This window comes from Lissotriton helveticus, chromosome 1_1 (genome assembly GCF_964261635.1).
Source record: "Lissotriton helveticus chromosome 1_1, aLisHel1.1, whole genome shotgun sequence".
Taxonomy (NCBI): domain Eukaryota; kingdom Metazoa; phylum Chordata; class Amphibia; order Caudata; family Salamandridae; genus Lissotriton; species Lissotriton helveticus.
The window spans coordinates 1,271,775,037-1,271,797,326 of NC_136057.1; the positions used below are offsets into that span (position 1 = coordinate 1,271,775,037).

At 42.3% G+C, this 22,290-nt stretch overlaps 1 protein-coding gene across 1 annotated transcript in view; it reads left to right on the forward strand.

Annotated features, from left to right (window-relative positions):
* The first annotated feature begins 15,262 nt into the window (after nucleotides 1-15,262).
* The window catches only part of ING3 (inhibitor of growth family member 3), a 151,647-nt gene continuing 144,619 nt past the window's right edge, over nucleotides 15,263-22,290 (forward strand). The window contains exons 1-2 of the mRNA XM_078680449.1: nucleotides 15,263-15,423; nucleotides 15,517-15,588. Of these exons, the coding sequence (XP_078536575.1) occupies nucleotides 15,396-15,423; nucleotides 15,517-15,588 (100 nt within the window). The 5' untranslated portion in view covers nucleotides 15,263-15,395. The remainder of the gene's footprint in view (nucleotides 15,424-15,516; nucleotides 15,589-22,290) is intronic.

Below are 22,290 nucleotides of genomic sequence, written 5' to 3' on the forward strand. Positions count from 1 at the left end.
TGCCTCCTTCTTTTTATTGGGTGACTTAAAGGTAACTGACCCCCTTCTTAGTGACCACAGTCTCCTCACTTTTGTTATTACATCCTCTACTAGTAATTGGAGGTTTGATGGTCAGGTTGCTAGGTTTACTAGGAAAACAGGGAGAACTCATTGGGATTATAGGGCATCCACAGACATTAGAGGCACCTAAAAGGCCCTTCTTGTTAAGTTGTCTAGTTGGATTGGGAAAGAAATAGAAAGCTTTATTACTTTCATACAGCAGCTAGTTAAAGCAGTTAAACAAGCTAATCCAGTAAAGAGATCAAAGGGGATTCCCCATCCCCTTCTGTTAAATCGAGAAATAGATTTGCTAGTTAGGGAGCAATATCTAGATTATGTCCCTGAAAGATATATTAAGGTGCTGTTACTAAAAAGGAGGATGCGTCGGTAGAAGGCTCATTTAAAAAAAGAGGAGGGGAGATAGGTTTTGGAAAAAACTTAGAGAAGCAGTATTAAAAGGCCAAAGAAGGATTTTTTGGGCACTCGTCACTTAGGGTTGTGGAACTAAAGCAAGATCATTCCCTGTTGCTATTGAAGAATTGAAGTGGGTTAATTTAATCCAGGGCCTCTATGCGGCTAATGAGGGAGATGCAAAGAAGTGTATAGTAAAGGAAGATTCTACCCAGTATGGCCTACCATCTGGAAAAGAGATAGAACTAGTAATTAGGGGAATGCGCTCTTCGACGGCAATGGGCTATGATGAAATTCAATTTACCATTATAAAACAAATTGGATGTCTCTGGAGTAAAATTCTTTGCCCAGGGTTTAAAAGTTGCTATGAGAAAGAAAAAAGTCACCCACCTCTGTTGGAAGGGGAGTGTCATAGTTCCACTCTTTAAGAAGGGAGACCGCAACCTATCAGAAAATTATCGTCAAAATGCTCTTCTTGACACAGTGGGTAGAGTCTTTGCTCAATGCCCGTTGACCCAGATTAATCAGTGGGGGGAAGATCATGAAATTATCCCAATGGAGCAAACTGGGTTTAAGAGTAAGCTTGGAACAATGGACAATATGACTGCCCTTCAGGTAATAAATGAAAAATATGTTACAGTTAGAGGGGGAATGGTATATATGGCTTTTATAGACTTTTCCACAGCATTTGACAAAGTAGATTGTCTTTTGTTGTGGTTTAAGCTTTTTAGTCTAGTTATGCTGGGTACCCTTTTAGAATTCGTTTGTGCCCTCAATATTGACAGCTGGTGTACAGTTGTGCTGGGCGGGCATAGGGGTTAATCACAAGCAATCCCCACTCCAAACGGGTTAAAACAAGGGTGTTTGATTTCCCTTCTCCTTTTTTCCCTATATATTTTTGACATCCCTGTTCATTTGGCTCAGAGTGAGGTTATTGCTCCCATAGTCTGGGTAAAACCGGTTGTGTGCTTAGTGTATGCAGACGACGTGTTAATTTTCGATCTTACACCGAAAGGTTTAAAAAGCGGTCTGCAGGCACAACTACAATTCACTGATACACATCATCTGAAGATCAATGTATCTAAAAACAAAGTTATGTGTCTATGGAAGGAAAAAGCTGAAATATGGACATTTTGCATGGTGTTTGAGTGGTCAAAAATTGGACATTTTGCATGGTGTTTGGGTGGTCAAAAATTGGAAATTGTACAATCAAATTACTTCCTGGGAAAGATAGTGTGTGGGAATTTAAATGACAAAGCCCATATGGAACATAATATGACTAAAACCATCTCCCGTGCTAAATGTTTGGGCTCTCTTTATAGGGCCACTGGAAGAAGGCATTTTGCACCTTTATTGGAGGTATATTGTGCTAAGATTCCTGCCTCTTTATTGTATGGAATTGATTGATGTTTTGAAATGTTAATTCTTTTTTAAGGAACGTAAGGTCGGGTCCTTAAAAGCTTGGTCTCAGTTAATCCAGCTCTCTCCGTTGCAGCTTTAAGGTTAGAATTTGGACTGAAAAGTGCTTTTGTGCAGGGTCTTGTAGGGGTGGTGCGCTGGGTTGTGTGCCTAGCAAAGAGTGATCATGGATCACTAAGGTTCTGGTTAGGTAAAGAAATGTTAGACTGTCCAAAAGAAAACTCTAATTTATAGAAATTTTGTGGCAGCAGCAGTGTTTCTGTAATTAGATCCTTCTCAGATTTTTAGTTTGACTATGCAGCAATTAAAGCTAGCCTAAAACAAGTCACTTGGGCTTTGAGTTTCCGTATGGATAGAGAGGTCTATATTTTTTTAAAGAGGGGTCACGATCCGGCTATTGATTCCTGTATAATAAATAAAGCTCAGAATTATATTTCCTGGGGTCTGCCTCATGGAGCGCAACCTTTCTGGATACTTTTGAGGCATGGCATTAAATCACCTTCTAGTTAAATGGTATGGTCAGTAGCAGTCGGTAGTGGGAGTAGCTGCCGGGCCTTGACGTGGGGAAGGGGTGGGGCAGGGTGGGGGGGTAGTTATCTATGGATTACGGAGGATTACAGGTAAGTAAACATATAAATAAATAAAACAAATTTTGTTGCGTGCACTGCATTGCATTTGGGGATGCAATGCGTGCAACGAAATTCGTTTTATGTATTTATATGTTTACTTACCTGTAATCCTCCGTAATCCATAGATTACTACCCCCCACCCTGCCCCTCCCCCTCCACACATCACCGCCCAGCAGCTACTTCCACCACCGACCTCTACTGGGTATGGTTCATCAGCAGTTTGTAATCTGTGCCAAAAAGGCCTTCACTATCTCAACCACGTCTTATTTTTTTGCCCTGCTCTTCTATTATGCCGGAGGAATTGGTTTAGGCTGATATGTTTGCAATTCTCCATTTCGTCAGCCTCAGCTATGTTACAGTCACTTTATGTGCCTCAGCTGTGTTATGGTCACTTTACGTATCTCTGAATAAAATATTCTGTAATAGAATTTGTGACTTTTTAAAGTGTTTTCCTAATTTATATTTATGACATATTAGTTGGTATGCTATTAATGTTGTTAATGTTTTTTAAAGTGGGCATTTTGTCCTTTTATGTACTGTAACATTCGAATTTTGTTGTTGTAGCTTTTTTGTACATAAAAGAAATTGTCTGATAAGTTTTGCACATTCTGCATTTAAGGCACGAAAGACACTTATGTACTTTTGGTACAAAATGTTGCTGCTTAGAAAATGTTTCTCTAAATGAAAGCCTTAGATCCTTTGATATTTTTTATGACTGATTGATCAAGTGATGGGATGATTAGTACTTCATTATGTAAACATAAGCGTGTACATTTTGCACTGATGGCACAAAGGGCACTTTGTGTACTTTTAGGTACAATATGCTGCTGTTTGAGGGGAAACGGTTTTAAACAATAGTTTTAGAACCTAGGATATTTCTTACGATTACTGGATATATTAGCGGGGTGCATTGCCTTCTAATGTGTATACATTTATAACTTTATCTCATTTGTAGATAGTTCCTTAACATAAATAAAAATAAACTTGATCACTTGAACAAATAAATGAAAGAACTTAAATGAATGTCGCGGTTACATATCAGGATTAACACAATATGTCCATTTTTAGCTAATTTGCTCTATGCAAATTCAGCACCCTGTTTTTGGTTCAGTGTTACAATTAACAAATAAGTGCATTCTTGAAGTTGTTATGTTCATTTGCTTTAATTAACCAATTATTTTAATAGCAATGATTTGTAAAGGGACAGTCCATGACTGGATACACAATGAGATGGAGCTATTTTATATATCTATGAGTTTCATATGTTAATAGGACACAAGTGAAGTTATTAAATTGCAGTGCTACATGTGTATGATTATAGCAAAGGGGTAAAGGGTAGAATGATCATGCAGAGAATACTGTATTGTTATTAAGGGCAGAGAATGAATGGGCAAGGAGACTGGATAATCCTAACGTGTTATATAGCCATTCTTACTATATGTATGATGTTTTTGAGCACTGGAAATAACACGTTTTCCTATACCTAATTTAAAGTACTACATTTACTCCTTGGTAGAATGGAAGACTAAGTTGTCTTTTCTGGGTTTTTGACTCACAACCTGAAGACCAATGGAAGTTTCAGCAGCAACTGTTCAGGTCTTTGGCACATTTAGCCCATTAAAGTCGCTGGCACATATAGTCCATTAAAGGTTACTTCTGTAAATAGAGAACAAGAACTTATTAGGCATTTACATCAATATTTTGGCCAACTCAAATTTGATTTAATCAAGATAGGGTCTTAATATTAAGCGGGAATAAAATATGCATCTATATTTTTGTCTGCCCATTTCCCCCTGTCACTTTACATGCTTTCAGGCACTCACCCCCAGTCACAGATCTGGGTTTAATCCATCATCGTTCTTTAGCTCACTTCGGCACCTCAGTTCAGACCCAGTTATATACAAATCAGTCTTGACCCTGTGCCTCATGGGAACAGTCCAGCCCGAACTGCCAAGCCAAGTCTTCCCTGGGACCGGTTTTGGGATAAAACCTCTCATCAGCCAGGCTAGCTTGGGTCCAGTGGCAAAGTGAGCAAGGGACCCATGTCTGGGCACACCCTGCCAACTTAGGGCACACAAAGTATACACAAGGAGATGATGAACGGAGTGCTGAAACTTTTCAGACACTCACACTCACCCCCAGTCACAGATCTGGGTTGAATCCATCATCGTTCTTTAGCTCACTTCGCCACCTCAGTTCAGACCCAGCTATATGCAAATCAGTGTTGACCCTGTGCCTCATGAGAACAGTCCAGTCCGAACATCCAAGCGAGATCTTCCCTGAACCGGAAACAAGCATTCTGGGACAGGTTTTGGGGTAATACCCCTCATCAGCCAGGCTAGCTTGAATACAGTGGCAAAGTGAGCAAGGGACCCACATCTGGGCATACTCTGCCAACTTAGGGCGAATAAAGCAAACACAAGATGATGGACCAAGCGCTGAAATTTTTCAGACACTCACACCCAGTCACAGATCTGTGTTGAATCCATCGTCGTTCTTTAGCTCACTTCGCCACCTCAGTTCGGACCCAGCTATATATACACAAATCAGTTTTGACCCTGTGCCTCAAGGGAACAGTCTAGCCCGCACTGCTAAGCCAGGTCTTCCCTGAACCGGAACCAAGCATCCTGGGACCGGTTTTGGGGTAACACCCTTCATCAGCTAGGCTAGCTTGAATCCAGTGGCAACGTGAGCAAGGGACTCAGATCTGGGCATACTCTGACAATTTAGGGCAAACAAAGCAAACATAAGGAGATGATATACCGACCGCTGATACTTTTCAGACACTCACCTCCAGTCACAGATCTGGGTTGAATCCATCATCGTTCTTTAGCTCACTTCGCCGTTTCAGTTCAGACCCAGCTATATGCAAATCAGTTTTGACCCTGTGCCTCATGGGAACAGTCCAGCCCGAACTGCCAAGCCAGGTCTTCTCTGAACCGGAAACAAGCATCCTGGGAACGGTTTCAGGGTTACACCCCTCATCAGCCAGGCTAGCTTGAATCCAGTGGGAAAGTGAGCAAGGGACCCACATCTGGGCATACTCTGCCAACTTAGGGCGGACAAAGAAAACACAAGGAGACGGAGTGCTGAAACTTACCTTGCTTTCACTGGTGTGTCCTAGTATCTATCTCTAACAGTCTACGATTCCATGAGGCCTCAATTCCTCACAATGTGTACGCCTCCACTAAATTCAATCTCCTTTCCCCCATATTCTTTGCTTACCAGATGACTATGGTCAGTTGACTACGACCCAGTTTTGATGAGAATCAATTAATTCACTAGCATTCTTCCTCATTTGCACATTTATCGCCTAGTATTCATTCTATTGTCACCTGCTCATCAGCAGACAACAAGTTCTGCAGAGGTAGGTACACAACATTTTCTTCCAGGAGCAGCGTACTGTTTCTCACACCTGGCCAGGGCTCTGTCACACCCTCACAGAAGCCAAGCTGCCAACTGCATAGGATGCATCGGAGATATGCACACCTCATTGGCTGTAGTCATCCCTGGTGCTTAATTTGAGTCAGTGGTTGCTGGTGGGGTCACTGGCACTAATTTTTGGGACCAGCACTTATTTTTTCTCATCAGGGATTGACCGCAAGAAAGAGAAGGAAAAACACACTTATGGGAGACACGAGAATCACAGAAATAAACGGCACAAAGAAAGAAAGCAGGGATTGGCATGAGTGAGATAAATGGGCAGCAGTATCTGGTAGTGGATTATAGAGGCCTGAGGTGAATTCAAGACTCCGTGCCTTGGTATTCACCGCAACAGTTTTTTGTTATTACATCATGGGAGCAGAACTTTGGGCACCAGCACTCATTCTGTTACAAATTAAGTACTGACGTAACACTGACCTGCAGGATCTCTGCAGTGATTGTGTTATCTCTTCAAAACTGATAGCTCCTCCCAGGCTGCACAAGGTGCAGGGGCAGCTCCTACGTTTGAGCGGAGGAGCACCGTCCCACAAAGAAAAGCCCCAGGCCAGAATTGAAAAATTAAATGGTAATTCATTTTGTGCTACCATTTTATTTTTCAGCAACCGACCGTCTTGAACTGAGAGACAGGACGGGGCGGGCCAGTGCTGCCTAGTGACAGCAGTTAGCTGTGCATTTTGAAATGTGCATGTCTCTTTGGCTAGCCATCTTGTGATGGCCACCCAGACATGTGCTTTTTAAAATTCTATAACGTAGCCGTCTCAAACAGCTGGGTTAGAGAAAGCACAGGCCTCCAGTGCTCTTGGGAGCTGAGTGAGGCCACTCCCTCCAATCCTGGTGGTGCTCTCATGCTAGTGAGAGCAGCACCAGGATTGTTTAGGGGAGGTGGCTGGGTCTTGTGTTGGAGCCTCCCTTCAGAGAAGACTGAAGGAGGCGGATTTTGCGTTGTGCAGGCTCAACACTACTATGGTGAAGCACATGCCAAATGGAACAAGCTGTGGGCTCATTCACCTCAGAGGATCCAAACACTGGTTTCTCTACTGTGTCGTTCAAGGGTGCCTTGCATTAGTCTGTCTGTAATATCATGCCTGAGGGACAGAGGGCTTCAAACTATTGGGAGTGCCCATCCTGGGGGATCAATCACGGTATTCTTAGGGGGCGTAAATGCCTGAGAAAGTACTTGTACATTTATTTATTTTATTTGTAAAGTTTTATAAAGCGCGAGCATGACCCTTGTGGGTATCAGAGCGCTGTACACAGAGGCAAAAGCATGAATAAACTCAGTACATTGGAGGTCAACACTGTAAAACAAAGAGGAGTAAACAGTCAAGATCAGGGACCGGGTTGTGTGCCCCGCTAGTTCAGTTTCTCATCAAGTGCAAAAGATTTCCTGCAACATTCAGCAAAACAATCTTAGAGTGGCTCGTCACAACATAGTAAAATAAATGAAAAATCTGTAGTTCGTCCAGCTAGTCTAGTTCCGGAAAGGCACTAGAGTAAAATAACAATTTACCAGCCAATTTTAACATAAATAGAGAACGATATGTTGGGATAAATGCCAAATCTGTCAACAAGGGGACTTGAAAAAGAGTACAGGATGATGCAGTTAATGTTCACTCAAGAAAAGCCATTTGTCCTGTTTTTTGAAAGAGGCAGTGGAAGGATTGGCTCCAATCTCTGTGGGAAGAGCGTTCCAAATTCTAGGAACAAGGCCGGAGAAAGCACGTTTGTACATACTTTTCTTTTTGAATTTGGGAGGTTTCAAGAGTAGTGTAGACGTACTTCTTAAGTTACGACCCGAGCCAGAAAGAATAAGCTTGTTCGCCCGATAGGCCGGAGTGTTGTAAAGCAAGGCTTTATGCGTGAGGCAAGCTGAGGCAAGTGAGGATGATCTGGAAGCGCGGCCTGGTTTATTTTGCATGTTTCCAGGCTATTTTCATTTTCATGCTACGCTTGAAGTACATACAAAAGTATGGAAAGTGTGATCTTGAGCATCTGGGGCGGAGTCAGTGAGTGTGTGAGCAAGGCCAGAAATGTGACTCAAAAGAACAAAATATTCTGTAACTAAGTTATTGTTTTTTATTACCTTCAGGTACCTGCATAAAATAACACACACACTTTAAATGAAAAATAAATGCAAATTAAACTGACTGGAGGCAAATGCACTCTTTTCCATTATGAAATCTCAGTTGGTTAATGCAGTCCCTGCAGTTGTCTGTATGTCACCAGAAAGCCATTGAATTGAAAGTTGGTTGGCGCACTGGGGAATAGTGACTTGTGAATTTATGAAGCAACCCAGTCCAAGCCGGTGACAGAAAGCATTGTGAATATGTAAGCAATTTTAGAATTGTTTTACACACAATATAAGATAGGTTGTTGCAAAAAAAGTCAGTAGTTAAGATAAAACAAGGGCTTTCAAAATTTGGAATGCAAAATGTTTTAGTGGTTCAATAAAATGTGTTTTCAAAATGTGTATTAAAGTAATAGTCAATCTTACTATATCAGGTGCAAACATTTTTATAAGTGACAAAAAAGGGTGCACAGGATGCAGGTGGCAAGGAAGAGACCAGCAAAGTCACATTCAGGTGCAGAGCCCAGATAGTCTGGACCCTTAAGGCCTCAGAGTGATGGCACAAGACAAAGAGGAAGGAAGCAAGATCCATGAATAGCGTCAAAGAGATGGCCCAAAGAAGGCGGTGCTATCTAGGGGCCATTTATTTGTTTAAAAATGACAGTAGAGCTTCCTGTGAGAGAGATCCCATGAAAGGGGGTACAATATGGGGGCTCATTTTAAAGGACCATCAATACCATTAGTGCAGAAAATGTACTAGCACTGGGTCCACGGGAATGAGTGACCAGTGCATTGCACCTCATCTATGGCTGTCTTACTACCAAACATAGAGTTGGGCCCATTTTCCTTGCTAGCATTGGGACCCAGGTCAACCTTGCTGTGCAGAACCCAAGCAATAGGGAAGCGAGATGTGTTTTTTTCTTTCTTTTTACGAACTAAGAAGCAGGCAGCCTGCTTTGGGACTCTGGCCTAGGAGTATTCACGCAGTGAAATGGGCAGAGGAGACAGGTATCATTAGTGCTGCAGGTGTGGTGGCCCCTGGGCCCAGCGATTTGAATGGCTAACTATAACCCAATTATGGCTGTTTTACTATCCTGCCTTGCTTGCATTAGGGTCCAGTGCTCTCTTGCTGTGCCAGTATTGCTTTGAGTCTGGAGCCACTCAGGTAGGCGAAAAGTTATTTATGCTATGCTAGGCCCATAGGTCAATAGCGACTTGTCCCCTGCCGAAGTGTGGGGCAAGCTGGGCCAGAGGAGCGGGGTGGGGAGTGTTGGGGGACAAAAAAAGGAAAAATAAAATAAACTTACCTTGTTACCACCGCCGTCTCCCGCGCATAGCCTCGTCCTTCTTCCGGCCCTAGGCACAGGCTCCCAGCCTGCCCTGCGGCCAATCCTGATGCTGCTCTCACAAGAGCAACTCCAGGATTGTCCGTAGCGCCGGCAACAGGCGCTCCCAGGCAGACTGGGAGACTGTGCCTGCTCTCTCAAGCCGCAGCAACACAGCTGGGGATGGAGAGAGCTTTACTGCGCATGAGGTCTTTGGCCGGCCTGTGACGGTGGCCAAACTCCTCATGCGCAGTGAAGGGAGTGCCCACCAGCAGTGTCATCCCCTGGACCCGCCCACAAGACTCGTCAGAGTCCTGGGGGCAGATGAAGGGTATTAAAATAAAATGGAATTTCTGTCTGTGTGTATGAGCATATATCTCAAGCTTTTCCAGCAACTTGGCGAGTGAGATTTCAGGGAGTAGTTTCATCCATGGAAAATTAACTTTAAGCATGAGACTCCAAATTTGTTTTCACCCCACAATTACATTATTTTATCTTTTTGAGTTTACTGGAAACACTTTATTTAAATCACACTGGCCTTTGACAAAGATGTTTTACATGTTACTATTGTTTCATTTAAAGCACAGAATAAACAACAATTCTACCAGGAGGTTGTGTTTTTTGTTTTGTTTTAATACATGACTTCTGGCATGCTACACTTATCTTTGACAGTAAAACTGGCAGCAGGGAGTCCAACACAAGTGCTCTGTTTAGCATAGATGCCAACATATTAGAGTAGGCAAGTGGAAGATTTTTTTTAAATAGTCGGCAGAATGTATTTTCCCCACTGACTTATATTAAAGCAGAGACAATCTGCCTGAATCAGGACTATTGGTATGTATGGTGACCAGAGGTTGAAAAGGGTGGGCCTTCCTGCCAGGATGCCTGCTTGCCTAAAAGAAATGCTAATGTGCGCAACAAATTAATTTGCAAATGTAAAGGGTAATCTGCAAATGTAAAGGGTGCTTGGGTACTGGCTTTTATTGGTCAAATCACTCAAGCTTTATGATGACAAAGATTTATTCTTTTTGAGTGGTATTGTAAAGAGTTAGCAAATGAGCTGTGGGGTGCATGCTTTTAATTGTAATTGTATTTATATAGCACCAACAGTGATTGTGGTATGCTCCTTCATGATCAATTTCTGACCCAGGCGGAGTCCCAGATTTTTAACCACCAGTTTGGGAGTCGGCGCGGTGCCCAATTCCTCTGCCACCATCTTGGGGACCACTTCACCGATGCATACGAGGTGTTGAAGGGACATTTATGTAAAAAAATTGCATTACGTTCAGTCTGGGTATTACTAAAATCTATATTTTGTAAGCATTTATCTTGGACATTTTTAGCATTTTGTAGCAGTCTATCTTATACTGTGTGTAATGCAAGTTTAAAGTAATGACTTACAGAGTCACAGTGTTTCCGGTCTCAGGCTGCGACTGTGTAGCACTAAACATACACAAGTCACTATTCTCCACAGCACCAATCAAGATTTAAGTCTGTGGCTCTCTGGTTACACACAGAGATCTACAGTGCAGTAACTAATAGAGGTTTCATAATGTACTATGGTGCATTTCCCACTGAGTAACAACTTTTTAAATGTATTTTTCGTTTAACCTGCACATTATTATTTTATATGTAGCTACCTGACAGTGAAAGACCCCAAAAAATGTACAGAATATTTTGTTTTTTAGCCACATCTTTGACCCCGCCCCCACGCTTACGGACCCTACCCCCATGGCATGCAGCATCATAGTTCTCATACTTTTTTTTAATGCACTTCGACCTCTGTTAGTAACCTACAAACAGCATTTAATTTTTGGCAGTATAATAACATAGCACAAGCAAAAACAGAGTTCTAAACCCTGTTTTGTTTGCACTATGTAAAACTGCCAAAAATTAAATGTTTAAGCCTATGCTCTAATCTCCCCTTTCAAGAATTAAGGACAAAGCGTTAACCTTTGATGTCAGAAGTAATTGATGGAGGGTGAAATTGGAGCGTGCGTGACAGACATAAACATTTAATTTTTGCAGTTTTACAAAACTCCAAATCGGTTTTCTGCATGCGGGAAGCAGGAGACTAGCCTTGAATTCAGTAGTCTCCCCCTTGAATCGGTAGGGTTGGCATGTATGTGTTTAGTGTCAGAACCTCAGAACTGCTGGGCTTAGTGTAGAACATGATAGCCATGCAGAGGAAGAAGGGCATGTGATACTTGTCAAAAATAGTATTCTTGAAGCGTATCGTATATGGGCCACTGCTTGTCAAGTGTTTTTTAGGTCTCGCCTAGGCGCTGCTCTAGGAGGGCCTTTAGCCATCAGTCTGCTCCTTTTCAAGCACACTTGTGCTTGTGCTGGCATCCGCCTTGCGGGAGCGAGCAGAGGCGCGCGTGCTAATTGAAAACATAGGCTCCCATGCTTCCTCTGCTCGCTCCCGCAAGGCGGATGCCTGCAGAAGCACGAGTGCATTTGCCTGCTCTTCCGCGGCCGCACGGGTTGCGCCACGCTCCAGAAACGGATTACCATTTTTAAAAGCCTCCAGGTAACGCATAAAAAAGAGAGCACAGATTCTGAAAAGGGCGGCTTTTCTATTTTCTGCTGCATTTACTGTCCGTGTACGTTATGGACCAATTTTAGGGAGCTGGGGAATGATATTTTCCCCAGCTCCCTAAAATATGCAACTATATTTACCCCAGCTCCCTAAAATATGCGACTTCTCAGCCGCTCTAGAACGAGCAGCCAATTTAAAGAAGCCTGAAAGGCTGCAGCACGGATACATTATTTGTATTGTCACCACATTATATTTTCTTTGTAAATACGCATTTTAGAGTTTTGTTTCTTTGGTTAAATACAGTAAAAAGTGGCAGCCACTCCAGGACAATCCCCGAGTCGTATCTAAACACTACAAGAGTTCTCTTCCTGTTGATTGGCTTGCAGGATATTACTCATCGCGCTATAGATACTTTAGCCGGGGCTGGGGGTCATCCTGCAGATTCTTCCATGTGAGACTGGCGGGCGATTGCTCTGGGGCTGTGCGACCACTGGGCGTCCACACACAAAAACGCTGCTCTCCCCACTGCCCTGTCCGACTGACCCAATGCTGGGATTTTGGCATGGTTTGGCCCAAACTTACTGTTTCATTCAGTTCTTAATTTGTGTTAAAAAAAAAATGGGGCCCAAAGTTTCTCCTCAGGAGCCGGCTACAGAATGCAGGTTTTGCAGAATCCCCAGGCAGGTTAATATTGATTCTACCTCATGCCTCTTTCTTCCATTATCTTACACGTCCTGTGTATTTTCTTTCAGTGTTCACTTTTTCATACCATTCCTTTTCTCCTCCACCCTTCCTTTCCTTTATGCTCTGGGTCAAAGTCTAACGATGAGAAATAAGTTGCAACCTTTAGAAATGTGTGTAAGAGCTCACCACTCGCAGCCCCCAGCAGAAACTCAGCACTCAGGGAACTGGGTTTAAACTTGTGTGGTTGCTACAACCCTAATGAGTCACTTTCCTCAAGACTGGTATCCTATGCATTTGCTCGTTTTTTATTGTTTTTGCAGCGTGGCATACTTTCCATCCCCACTCCTTGCATCTTTTTTGGAAAACACACCTAGTTCTATTAAGTGACATGTTCCCTTCCTTTTTCATAGTCTTCTAGTTTCATCTCTATTCCAACTGATGGGCATTTTCATCTTTCCTTTACCAACTCTTGTCTCTCAACCAGTTAACTCTCATCCTGCACACATTGCAAAAGCAGGCCACCTGAAAAAAAAAGTTACTCCTGCCAAACAGAGGACATGCACTTTATAAATTCTAGTTTTTATTTTTTTAAACCCATTGCATTGCAAACGTTTCTGTGGTCTTTCTTTCTCCTAGCATCACCTTTCACTCAGTCTAAGTAACTACTACAAAGTCTACTCACTCACATAATTGTCACCCATACACTCCACGCTGTTGTTATAAGGTGTTTCATACAAAAGAGTGGTTGGGATCTCAGTGGGTTCATGCAAATGAATAGGTGCCCTTCGGTTAGGCTTGTGTGACCCAAACTCAGTTCTTTGAAAAGTTGTAGATACCTTTGTAATGCCTACCAAAGTTTTTTCACGTGTCTCCACTCAAAAGGGTTATGGGCACAGAGGCAAAGGTAATCCTTCCGATTTAGCTTTCTGTTTAATCCAGTTTGAACTCTGCGTGTTTAATTATTCAACCAAGCAGCAATTTAACACCCTACGCATTTGGAAGCCTTCGCCTCTACTTCATACATCACCCACTGACCATTACTGTTACCCAAACAGAGTACTTGCCTGACGCACATGTCCAGTCGAGGAAGGTAAATCTGGCAACTACTTTAGCAAAGCTGTGCCAATTCCGCCAGCCGCTTCCAAACTGCTCCCTAATTTGGACACTGTGGGATGCACAACCACATTCAGTATATATTTAATTAAATACTCCCACGTTTCAAGGAAGAGGCAGTACATAGCTAGAAAGTCAAACAGCACAGCAAGGACACAATCACTTTGTTGACTGTCAAGGCTGCAGCACGGGAATATTGGCTTGTTTCACTAGGGAACAAAACATAATCGAGCAATAGAACTAGGACAATTTAATCCAGCAGTATTCTGTCCAAACCAGCACCACAGGAAGGGCCTGCCAAGGAAAGAAAGAACCGAAGTAGACCAAAACAACCACAGAAATACAAGGCTGTCATTGCCAGGCTCATGCAAACCGAGTATTAATTACAGTCATTCAGAGAGATTCATATTTATGTCTAATATAACACACTCCATATATGTAATCTGGTATTTAAAGCACAATACTGGTTGTAATGATGAAGGCGCAGGATGTGGTGCATTTAACAAAACTGATTCTTTATGTTAAGAGATGAACAATGAATAAGTGAACAATTAATAAGTCTGGCGCGAGATGCAACCAGCTCCAGGAATGTATAGCAGTGTGCATGGATTATGAGGTACTTTGTTTGAACCCTAAGTGGTAAATAGATAAAACATTCATGCTCACTGTGCCTTCGAGGAGAGGCAGAAACCTCTTTGGTGTTTCTTCCATGTGAAGAGGAACATGGTCTATCAATCAGACTGCCCCCCTGGGCATCAAAGACAATTGGGAGGAGTGTGGGAGGGTAGGGGGCAACACAATCAACGGAAGGGAGGGAAATGGGCAACAGGACATAGAAAACAAGCATTGGCATATCCAATAGGTCTCGCCTTTGGGACCTTATAAGTATTTAATTATGAGGCACAATATCCTTGGTGCAACATCAACTGTTGCATGGCTAAACACTTATAATGTCCCAAAGACGAGTCCTATTGGCTATGCTAATGCGTGATGTTTATGGGTGCCAATAGGTCTGAGCACCTGGGTGCCTGTTCGTCTGCAGTGTGTGCAGGTGTATTAGTCTACGCGTGCATGAATGCTTGGAGGTATTTTGCTGTCTGCATTTATGTAACTACATCTGACAGCGTCTACATTTGTGCACCATATTAAAGTCATAATGGCTTTTCCAGTGTCTTTTTTTTAGTGGGGGTAATCGTTTACTGTTTACTTTACTATATCTCCTGGAAAAGATAATCGGAAAATAAGTCATTACAGTTTATTAAAAATTGAAATGGCTTCTAAGATAATATACAATGATTTGTATTCATTTTGCAACACCAGGAGTCTTCCTTTGAAGTATAAATTCCGAACTTTAGTTATGTTTCTGATATACTTTGTGTCAAAATAAAAAAAAAGTAACAACGTATCTATCCTGCTATTTGATCTATAAGTTCATTTCCTAAATTGTTGTAATAACACAGTAAGAGCTTGAAATTCCAATAAAGTTCAACTGAATTGAATTGAGTGACGCCAGCACGTAAGATACGTTTTTCAGAAGACCGGTCGAACACACGTCCCTTTCGTTTCCTGGAAGCTGACCAATCAAGAGCTGCGAAGCTTGTTGAAGGCTGCACAGTAAAGGCTGCGCGCGCCGTCAGGGAGAGATTCCTTTGCTGCTGGAGGTGACGCCATATTGGAAGCAATCAAACGTTGGCTACTGCTAAAGTCCTCTCGGAGCAAGGATGTTGTACCTAGAAGATTACCTGGAGAGTAAGTGAGGGCCGGGAGGGAGGAGGGTTGCGGGACGCATGCCACGATCAGCGCAACCTGACCGCCATGTCTTTTCTCTCTCCCTCTCTGCAGTGATCGAGCAGTTGCCCATGGATCTGCGCGACAGGTTCACGGAAATGAGGGAGATGGACTTGCAAGTTCAAAGTACGTGCTTCCTCCATACCCGCCGCAGTCAGACGTGCAACCCGGGGGAGGAGCTCAAGGGACATAGAGTCCGCCTACTGCATGCAAATTACTCCCATCACCAACACATTCTTTCTGTCACACAGTAGTACCATGTTCCGTTCATGTTGACAGCAGCATTCAGTTCCATAGATCAGATCAATGCCCTGCTTTATTGCTTACAGCAGCACTAAGCTACATCGTTATAGAGCTGCATTCTTCTTTGTCCCTTCCATTAGAATACATGATTGTATTTTTCAGCACCACCGTTTTCTCTTTATCTGCAGCAGTGGCCCTGCTTCCAATCACGGAGCAGTATACTGCTATATCACATCGGAGCAGCATGCCCCGTTTATTTGGCAACAGATCCATGCTCTGTTCGTGACAACAACCATTCTGCTGTGTACAGTAGAACAACGCTCTGTGAGAAGCATTCACTCCTGCTGTGAATCATACAACACATTTATTCTCCCTGTATATGACGACATCATGTTCTGCATGTTACCACAGGCCTGCGCTAGTTGACTGGTAGCAGCGGGCATTTTTAATGTTACAGAGCAGCAGCTTCCTTCTGTGGATCATACAGAATCCGCATGCTTAATTATCCGAGTAGGTTCCCTGCTCCATGGAAACGTTTCAGTCGGCTTACTGTAATGGTAGCATCTCGGAGGCTGCATATTTCTGTGCCCAGTTTCACGGAGCATCCTTTTGACTCCACGGAGAATAAGAGCCTAGCTCCCTTGAACCTTACACGCACTTTGTGCTTGCCCGTTGCTCTTTATAGATTAGTACCCAACGCCTTTACCTATACACTTTGTATCATACCGCAGCACCGCATATCGTTGGCTACTACTGAATATAGCGACCATCCACAAACCTCTGCTTGCACCCTACTTTGTTTCTTTCAGCAGCACTTCACAACTTGTTTCTGCATGCTTCGTGTTGTGCAGTACCTCACCAATTCTGCTTCGTTCCAAAGAGTAGTACACTTCTTCATAAACTGCAGCACTCCAACGCCTGTGTCTATATTTGCTCTGTGTAATCCAGCAGCCCCTGCAAACGTGCCTGCATGCATTTTTACGCAAAACAACATATTGACGCAGAAGGCATCTTCAAAGCTCTGAAGACTTTAGATAATGTGGGACCACACTTGGTTTATTCAAATCTCGTGTATCCGTTAGAGGCGTTTGAAGCATACTTTCACTGCTTTCCTTGAAGTGATTGCGGTCCAAAGTTCGTTTATCTTGTGGTAAGCCAGGTCATATAATTGTACATTAAACACAAATGGCCTTCCCTTCAAATAATACCTTAATTCGGCACTCTCATTTAAGCGACGTGCTTTCTTTGGATAATGAAAACAACTTTCCCTGTTAAATATATTGAACCTCTATCACGTGCATTGAGCATTTTAAGAAAGTACTGTAAACTTACCCCTTTGCTTACAGTTTTACTAAAATTTCTCCTTGCGACCTCTCGCTTTGTTTATGTATTTTGCAGAAATTACGTTTTATTATAAGGTGGAGCTAAATAGTCAAGTTTGTGGCTAAGAATAAAACCTTCCGACTGTTACTTTGCACCAGGAATCCCCCTATCCTTATTAATTTAATCGGTTCGAAAGGGCTGAAGAATATCACCAAATGCTCAATGGAGGCATCCCAAAACGCACTTCTCTCTATATAATCATATAATAATTTTTGTTTTGTTTTTTGGAGCACAATCTCATTCACTGTAAATCTCACTTCTCGGAGAACAGCCTTAATAACTGTTTCCAGGTCTCTCTTTTTGAAACCTAGCTTCCCTTGTTTGCTGCGAGTCCCATCATGTGGTGCAATCTCTTATCGGGTTTGTGTTTTGCACCATGGCACACACTCACTGATTGGATCCTAGTTTCACTACATGGTGCACACTGCTATTCGCTGAGCGAGTTTGCTATCTTGGAGTATCGTCTCACTTATTAGGGCGAGCCTTACATCTTGGTCTAAAGTAGCGCTTGTTTTCTTTGAATAACATACCCTTGAAGTAGTATCTTACAAACTGGCTGTATCTTCTTAAAGCCCAGTCTTGGTGTTAAACATTCTCACACATAACATTGATACATGTAAAGTGCACTGAAACGAAAGCATGCTGGGAGGAGAGTCTCTTGCCATTCCTTGAAAGGGCGAGAATGGTTTACGTGATGGTATATGTATTGTCTGAGATTCGGGCATCCAGCTGCAATGAAAGTTTTTGAATGGACTGAGGGTGAAATCGAGAAGGGAGCTATATAGGTGTTGAAATGTGCGAGGTGGTGGGTACATTTAGTCTTAAGAAGGCAATGCAGCTTTCTGTGATTTGTCTTTTCACATGCTCTTCAAAGGAGAGGATAAGATCAATGGGGAAACCCGGGGACTTTTCTTTGTTGGAAAGAGATTTATGCATTTGAGAAGCATGGAGTTTACCTATATGTTCTGTAGCCAAAACTTGCTCTCATTTGATTGCTTACCTTAAGTCTTGTAGGGCGCAATCCGCATCAGTGAGATGTCGGAGAGCTTTGGAGCTTTACATTCGAGATAGAGGGTGAAAAATGTTGCCGTAGCTATAGTATGTATGTGGGTGTGTGTGTATGTATGTGTATATATATATATATATATATATATATATATTCTTAACCTGTGCTTTTATGGCGTTGTTTTTTTGATGCCGAATAAAGTATATAATAATAATAATTATATATATATATATATATATATATATATATATATATATATATATATATATATATATATATCTATATCCTAGACCATTTGTAGAATATAAAGAGAGCACATTACAGGAAACATTTGTATTGTAAAATTTGTTTTTTTATAATCTATTCATATGTGTAAAGAAATAAAACAGGATACACTTTTATGGCTTTTCTGTATGATTTAGTGACTACTCCTAGTCTCGGTTCAATGGGAAGCCAAAACTGTTGGAACATACCAGTTTTGTTACTTCAACTTTACCATCAAGAATGTATCAGCCTAAAAATCCTTCACATCGCATACTGTACACACATGGCATACTATACACTGACCTGTCTTTTCTTCTTGGGTATGGCGACTGACTAGTGCTGATTCCGGGGCTGTCTGGTAAAGGTCACTCCATTGCATACCTTGTGGGAATGCCAGAGTGTTGGGGCCTACTGGAAGCAAGTGGGTGACTGAATATCGGAGGTCCTGGGCTACGAGGTGTGACTTACACCCCAGCTGGTCTCACTGGGCATCTGGGGTGAACAAACCCTGGACCACTATACCCTAATATTTAGCAACCTATCCCTGACGGTGGCACGTAGGGATCTACTGAAATACTGGAGGGCGCAAACGTTGCATTCCACACGGGAGTGGGAAGCAGGCATAGATTGGTGTATGGGGTGGAGAAATTAATGTACCAAGCGAGAGGCTGCAGATGCAAATTTGAGAAGGTGTGTGCTCCTTGGATGGAGGTGAGGGATGAGGGAGAGTGAGAACACCTGGGTGATACACTGCTGGTAGGGGGCAGGCCAGGCTCAAGCCACAAGACTAAGTGTTGGGCTTTGGTGTTGATGTGAAATGCTCTGGCTGTTGCAATGTTTTGTGCTCCAGTCCAACATTTGGGAAGACTTAGGCAATGATTTTTGTATGCTTGCTCACCTGCCTTCTGGAGTTGGGGGGGATATGTTGTATTGTTTATTTTTTCCCTGGAAACTGAATACGGAGTTATTTTATTTATATATATATATATATATATATATATATATATATATATATATATATACGCCCAGTCAAAAATAAAGTAACAGCAGCAGTACCTTTGTGAGCCCTATAAGTTCTCATTTTCTAGGGCACCCATAACTCTCTCAGGTTGATTTCTCAGTGGTCATGCTTTTTATTCACGTCTGCCATAGTGCTACCCCATTCACTGGCAATGTTTCTACATGTCACCACCAAGCCTTTGGCATAAAGGTCAGTTTGTGGTTGTGCATTATTATTTCATCATTTATTCCCAGTAGTGCCACTTCTATCTGATTCCCTCAATGCTCTCTTCACCTCTCTGTTAAACTCTGTCCAAAAATCTTGCACCACCACTGTCTTTGTAGGAATGCACCGGATTCAATTCAGCACCTTCTGCAGGTCAGTGTATTGATTTGCTCCAGCAAGGGCACTTGTGACTGTTGATTATTAAGGCTCCTGGTTTTCCGTTTTTACGGATTTTTACAGATAAAGACAGAAAGCAATGTGTTTTCTGTCTGCATTTATATTTAAAAGTAGATAAATACAGAAAACTGGGCTTCTTTTAAGTGACACTCTGCACTGTCTTTCATGAATTATAGCCCAACAGCTGAGCAGAAGGACAGCATGGAGAAAAAACAGGATGAATTTTTTAAAAATAACTGCATAAGTCAACACACCTTTGTGGTATAGTGCTAATATTTACAGCAGTGCCTGGCATGGCTAGCGTGTGGCAGGCCCGGTGGCTCCTGAGTCGCCTGGGGGAGAGGGTGATTGGGGAGGGTCATGCACAATAAAAAGAAAATATATATATTAACTTACCTTCCCGCTGGGTCCCATGTCCTCGCTCCAGCTCTTCTCCAGAAGCACAACCGGGCCCCTATGACCAATCACAACACTGCAATGCAGCGTTGTGATTGGTTTTGAGCGTCCTGGTTGGATGCTCAACCAGGGAATGGGAGCCTGGGCTTGTTCTCCATGCATGCTGTAATGCAGCAATGTGGTGATGCTCCTCTGCAATAGCGGAGGAGGCGCCACTGAATATTTACCACTGGATGTATTGTTATGTAATATTTGGCAGCTTAAATAGCTATAACATGACAGACATCAAAGTATGACTGTGTATATCAATTAAATAAACATGGAACTGTACAATGTTATAACTTCCTTTATCTGCAAAACACTAAATAAATATGGATGAATACAGATAAAATGGCCCAAAAATAAATATGTATAAATAGACTGAAATGTTAACAAAATATCATTAAACCGGGAGGCCTATTGATAATGCATCCTGCGCAGGCTGACATCCAGGTTTGAATGATAACTAAGCTGTGTCTTAGCCACATGAGTTTAGGTGCTGACCAGCTATACATTAAGTGTTGTCAGCATACAAATGTGTTTACATTAGGTCTTTAGTTGTGCCCTCAGAAGCTGATGCTTTTGTTTTTTTGAAGGGATTAGTAGCCCCTTCAACAGTGAGGAACTAAAAGCCCACCCTTCACCCTGTTCTACTCTTTCCCCCCCCCCCCCCGCAGGGAGTGATGGGCTCAAAGCCCCAAACCTAAGAGGCCGCAAACACCCCCCACACAGTTGGATTCATTTTAAAGTTGGCAGGGATGGAGTTTGCAAGAGTCCTAGGGGTGGGTCTGCAATAAAAGAAACATGTACAATAAAAATGAGGGCATAAACACTTTCCCTTTGTTGGAGATTTTGTTAAAGAAATGAATGTGTGCTTGTGAAGGTTTTGAAGGTGATGATCAAGGGTTTTCATATTCCCTTCTTATGGGGATTGTGTGCTGTGAAAGGGTTGTACGTGGTAGTGTGTAGTTTTGAAGTATTGCAGGGGTTGGGTATCAGATATGAGGTCCAGGTTATTGCCAAACAAGATCTGTGGGTAGTGTGGATAAGTGGGAGAGTAGTTTGAAAGACAGCGATTCATTAGGAAGCTTCACGGCTTTGGTGTTGTGGGAAGTAGTGCGGTGGAAGTCAGAAACATAGAAAATGACAATTCTGGGGATGGAGGGGAGAAGGTACGTTTTAAAAAAAAATCTTAGATAAGATATAAGAAATGAAATGGTATGTGGATGGGTGGAAACTAGTGTAGAGTGTACTAACATTTGAATGTGAAGGGTGTGCTTTGTGAATGGTGGCCAGGAACCTGCCTCAGTTTTGTTAGTGGATGATATTGTAGCGATCAGAGCAGTACTCGTCAAAATTGGGTTTGATGTAGAGACAAGCAAAGTTGAAGTGAACAAGAAGGTATCTTTTTTTTCAGCTAGTCTTGTTTCCTCATTTTGTTTTTCTAACCTTCTTCTCTTTCTATTACTTTGAAACTTTATAAACATTTGAATTCAGTAGATCCTTCTTCTCAAAGTTTGCTCTGGGTGAAGCTCAAACTAATGCCTCCTCAACATTTTATTGAGGCAGCTGTTTTATAAATCTCTGTATGGCAGTACAACTTGCACCAAGCACCAGTGTTTTGTCAGGTATTTGAAATTTCAGCTAAAGCTTAAAGCTTAAGTTTGAGACCCCGCCGAAGTAGGTTCATCGTGCTTTGGGTTGTACAAAACACATTTATTTCCTGCTCAATAAAAATATTTTCAATAAAAACAATGTAGGCTCCTTTTTTCAGTTCGGATCATTATTTTTGTCTGTTTGGCTGATGTAATCGCAAATACCAGTTTTTTTCATGGATTATCCCTGGTTTTAACCTTGCACCCCTATTCCCACAAATATTAACTTATGTATTTATCAGAAAGGTCCTGTGCATCTGCAAGGAGTCACTGCTTATTCAGTATAAAATAAAAAAGAGATAATGCCTTTAGTGTATCAAACCTTAAGGATGTTTGCGATGTTAAGTCTTTGACCACCCATGCCTGGATGACTGAAGCCAAACTCTTGCTACTAACTCAAACATGGTTTGCATATAGTGGCAGGGCAAGAACACAATGGG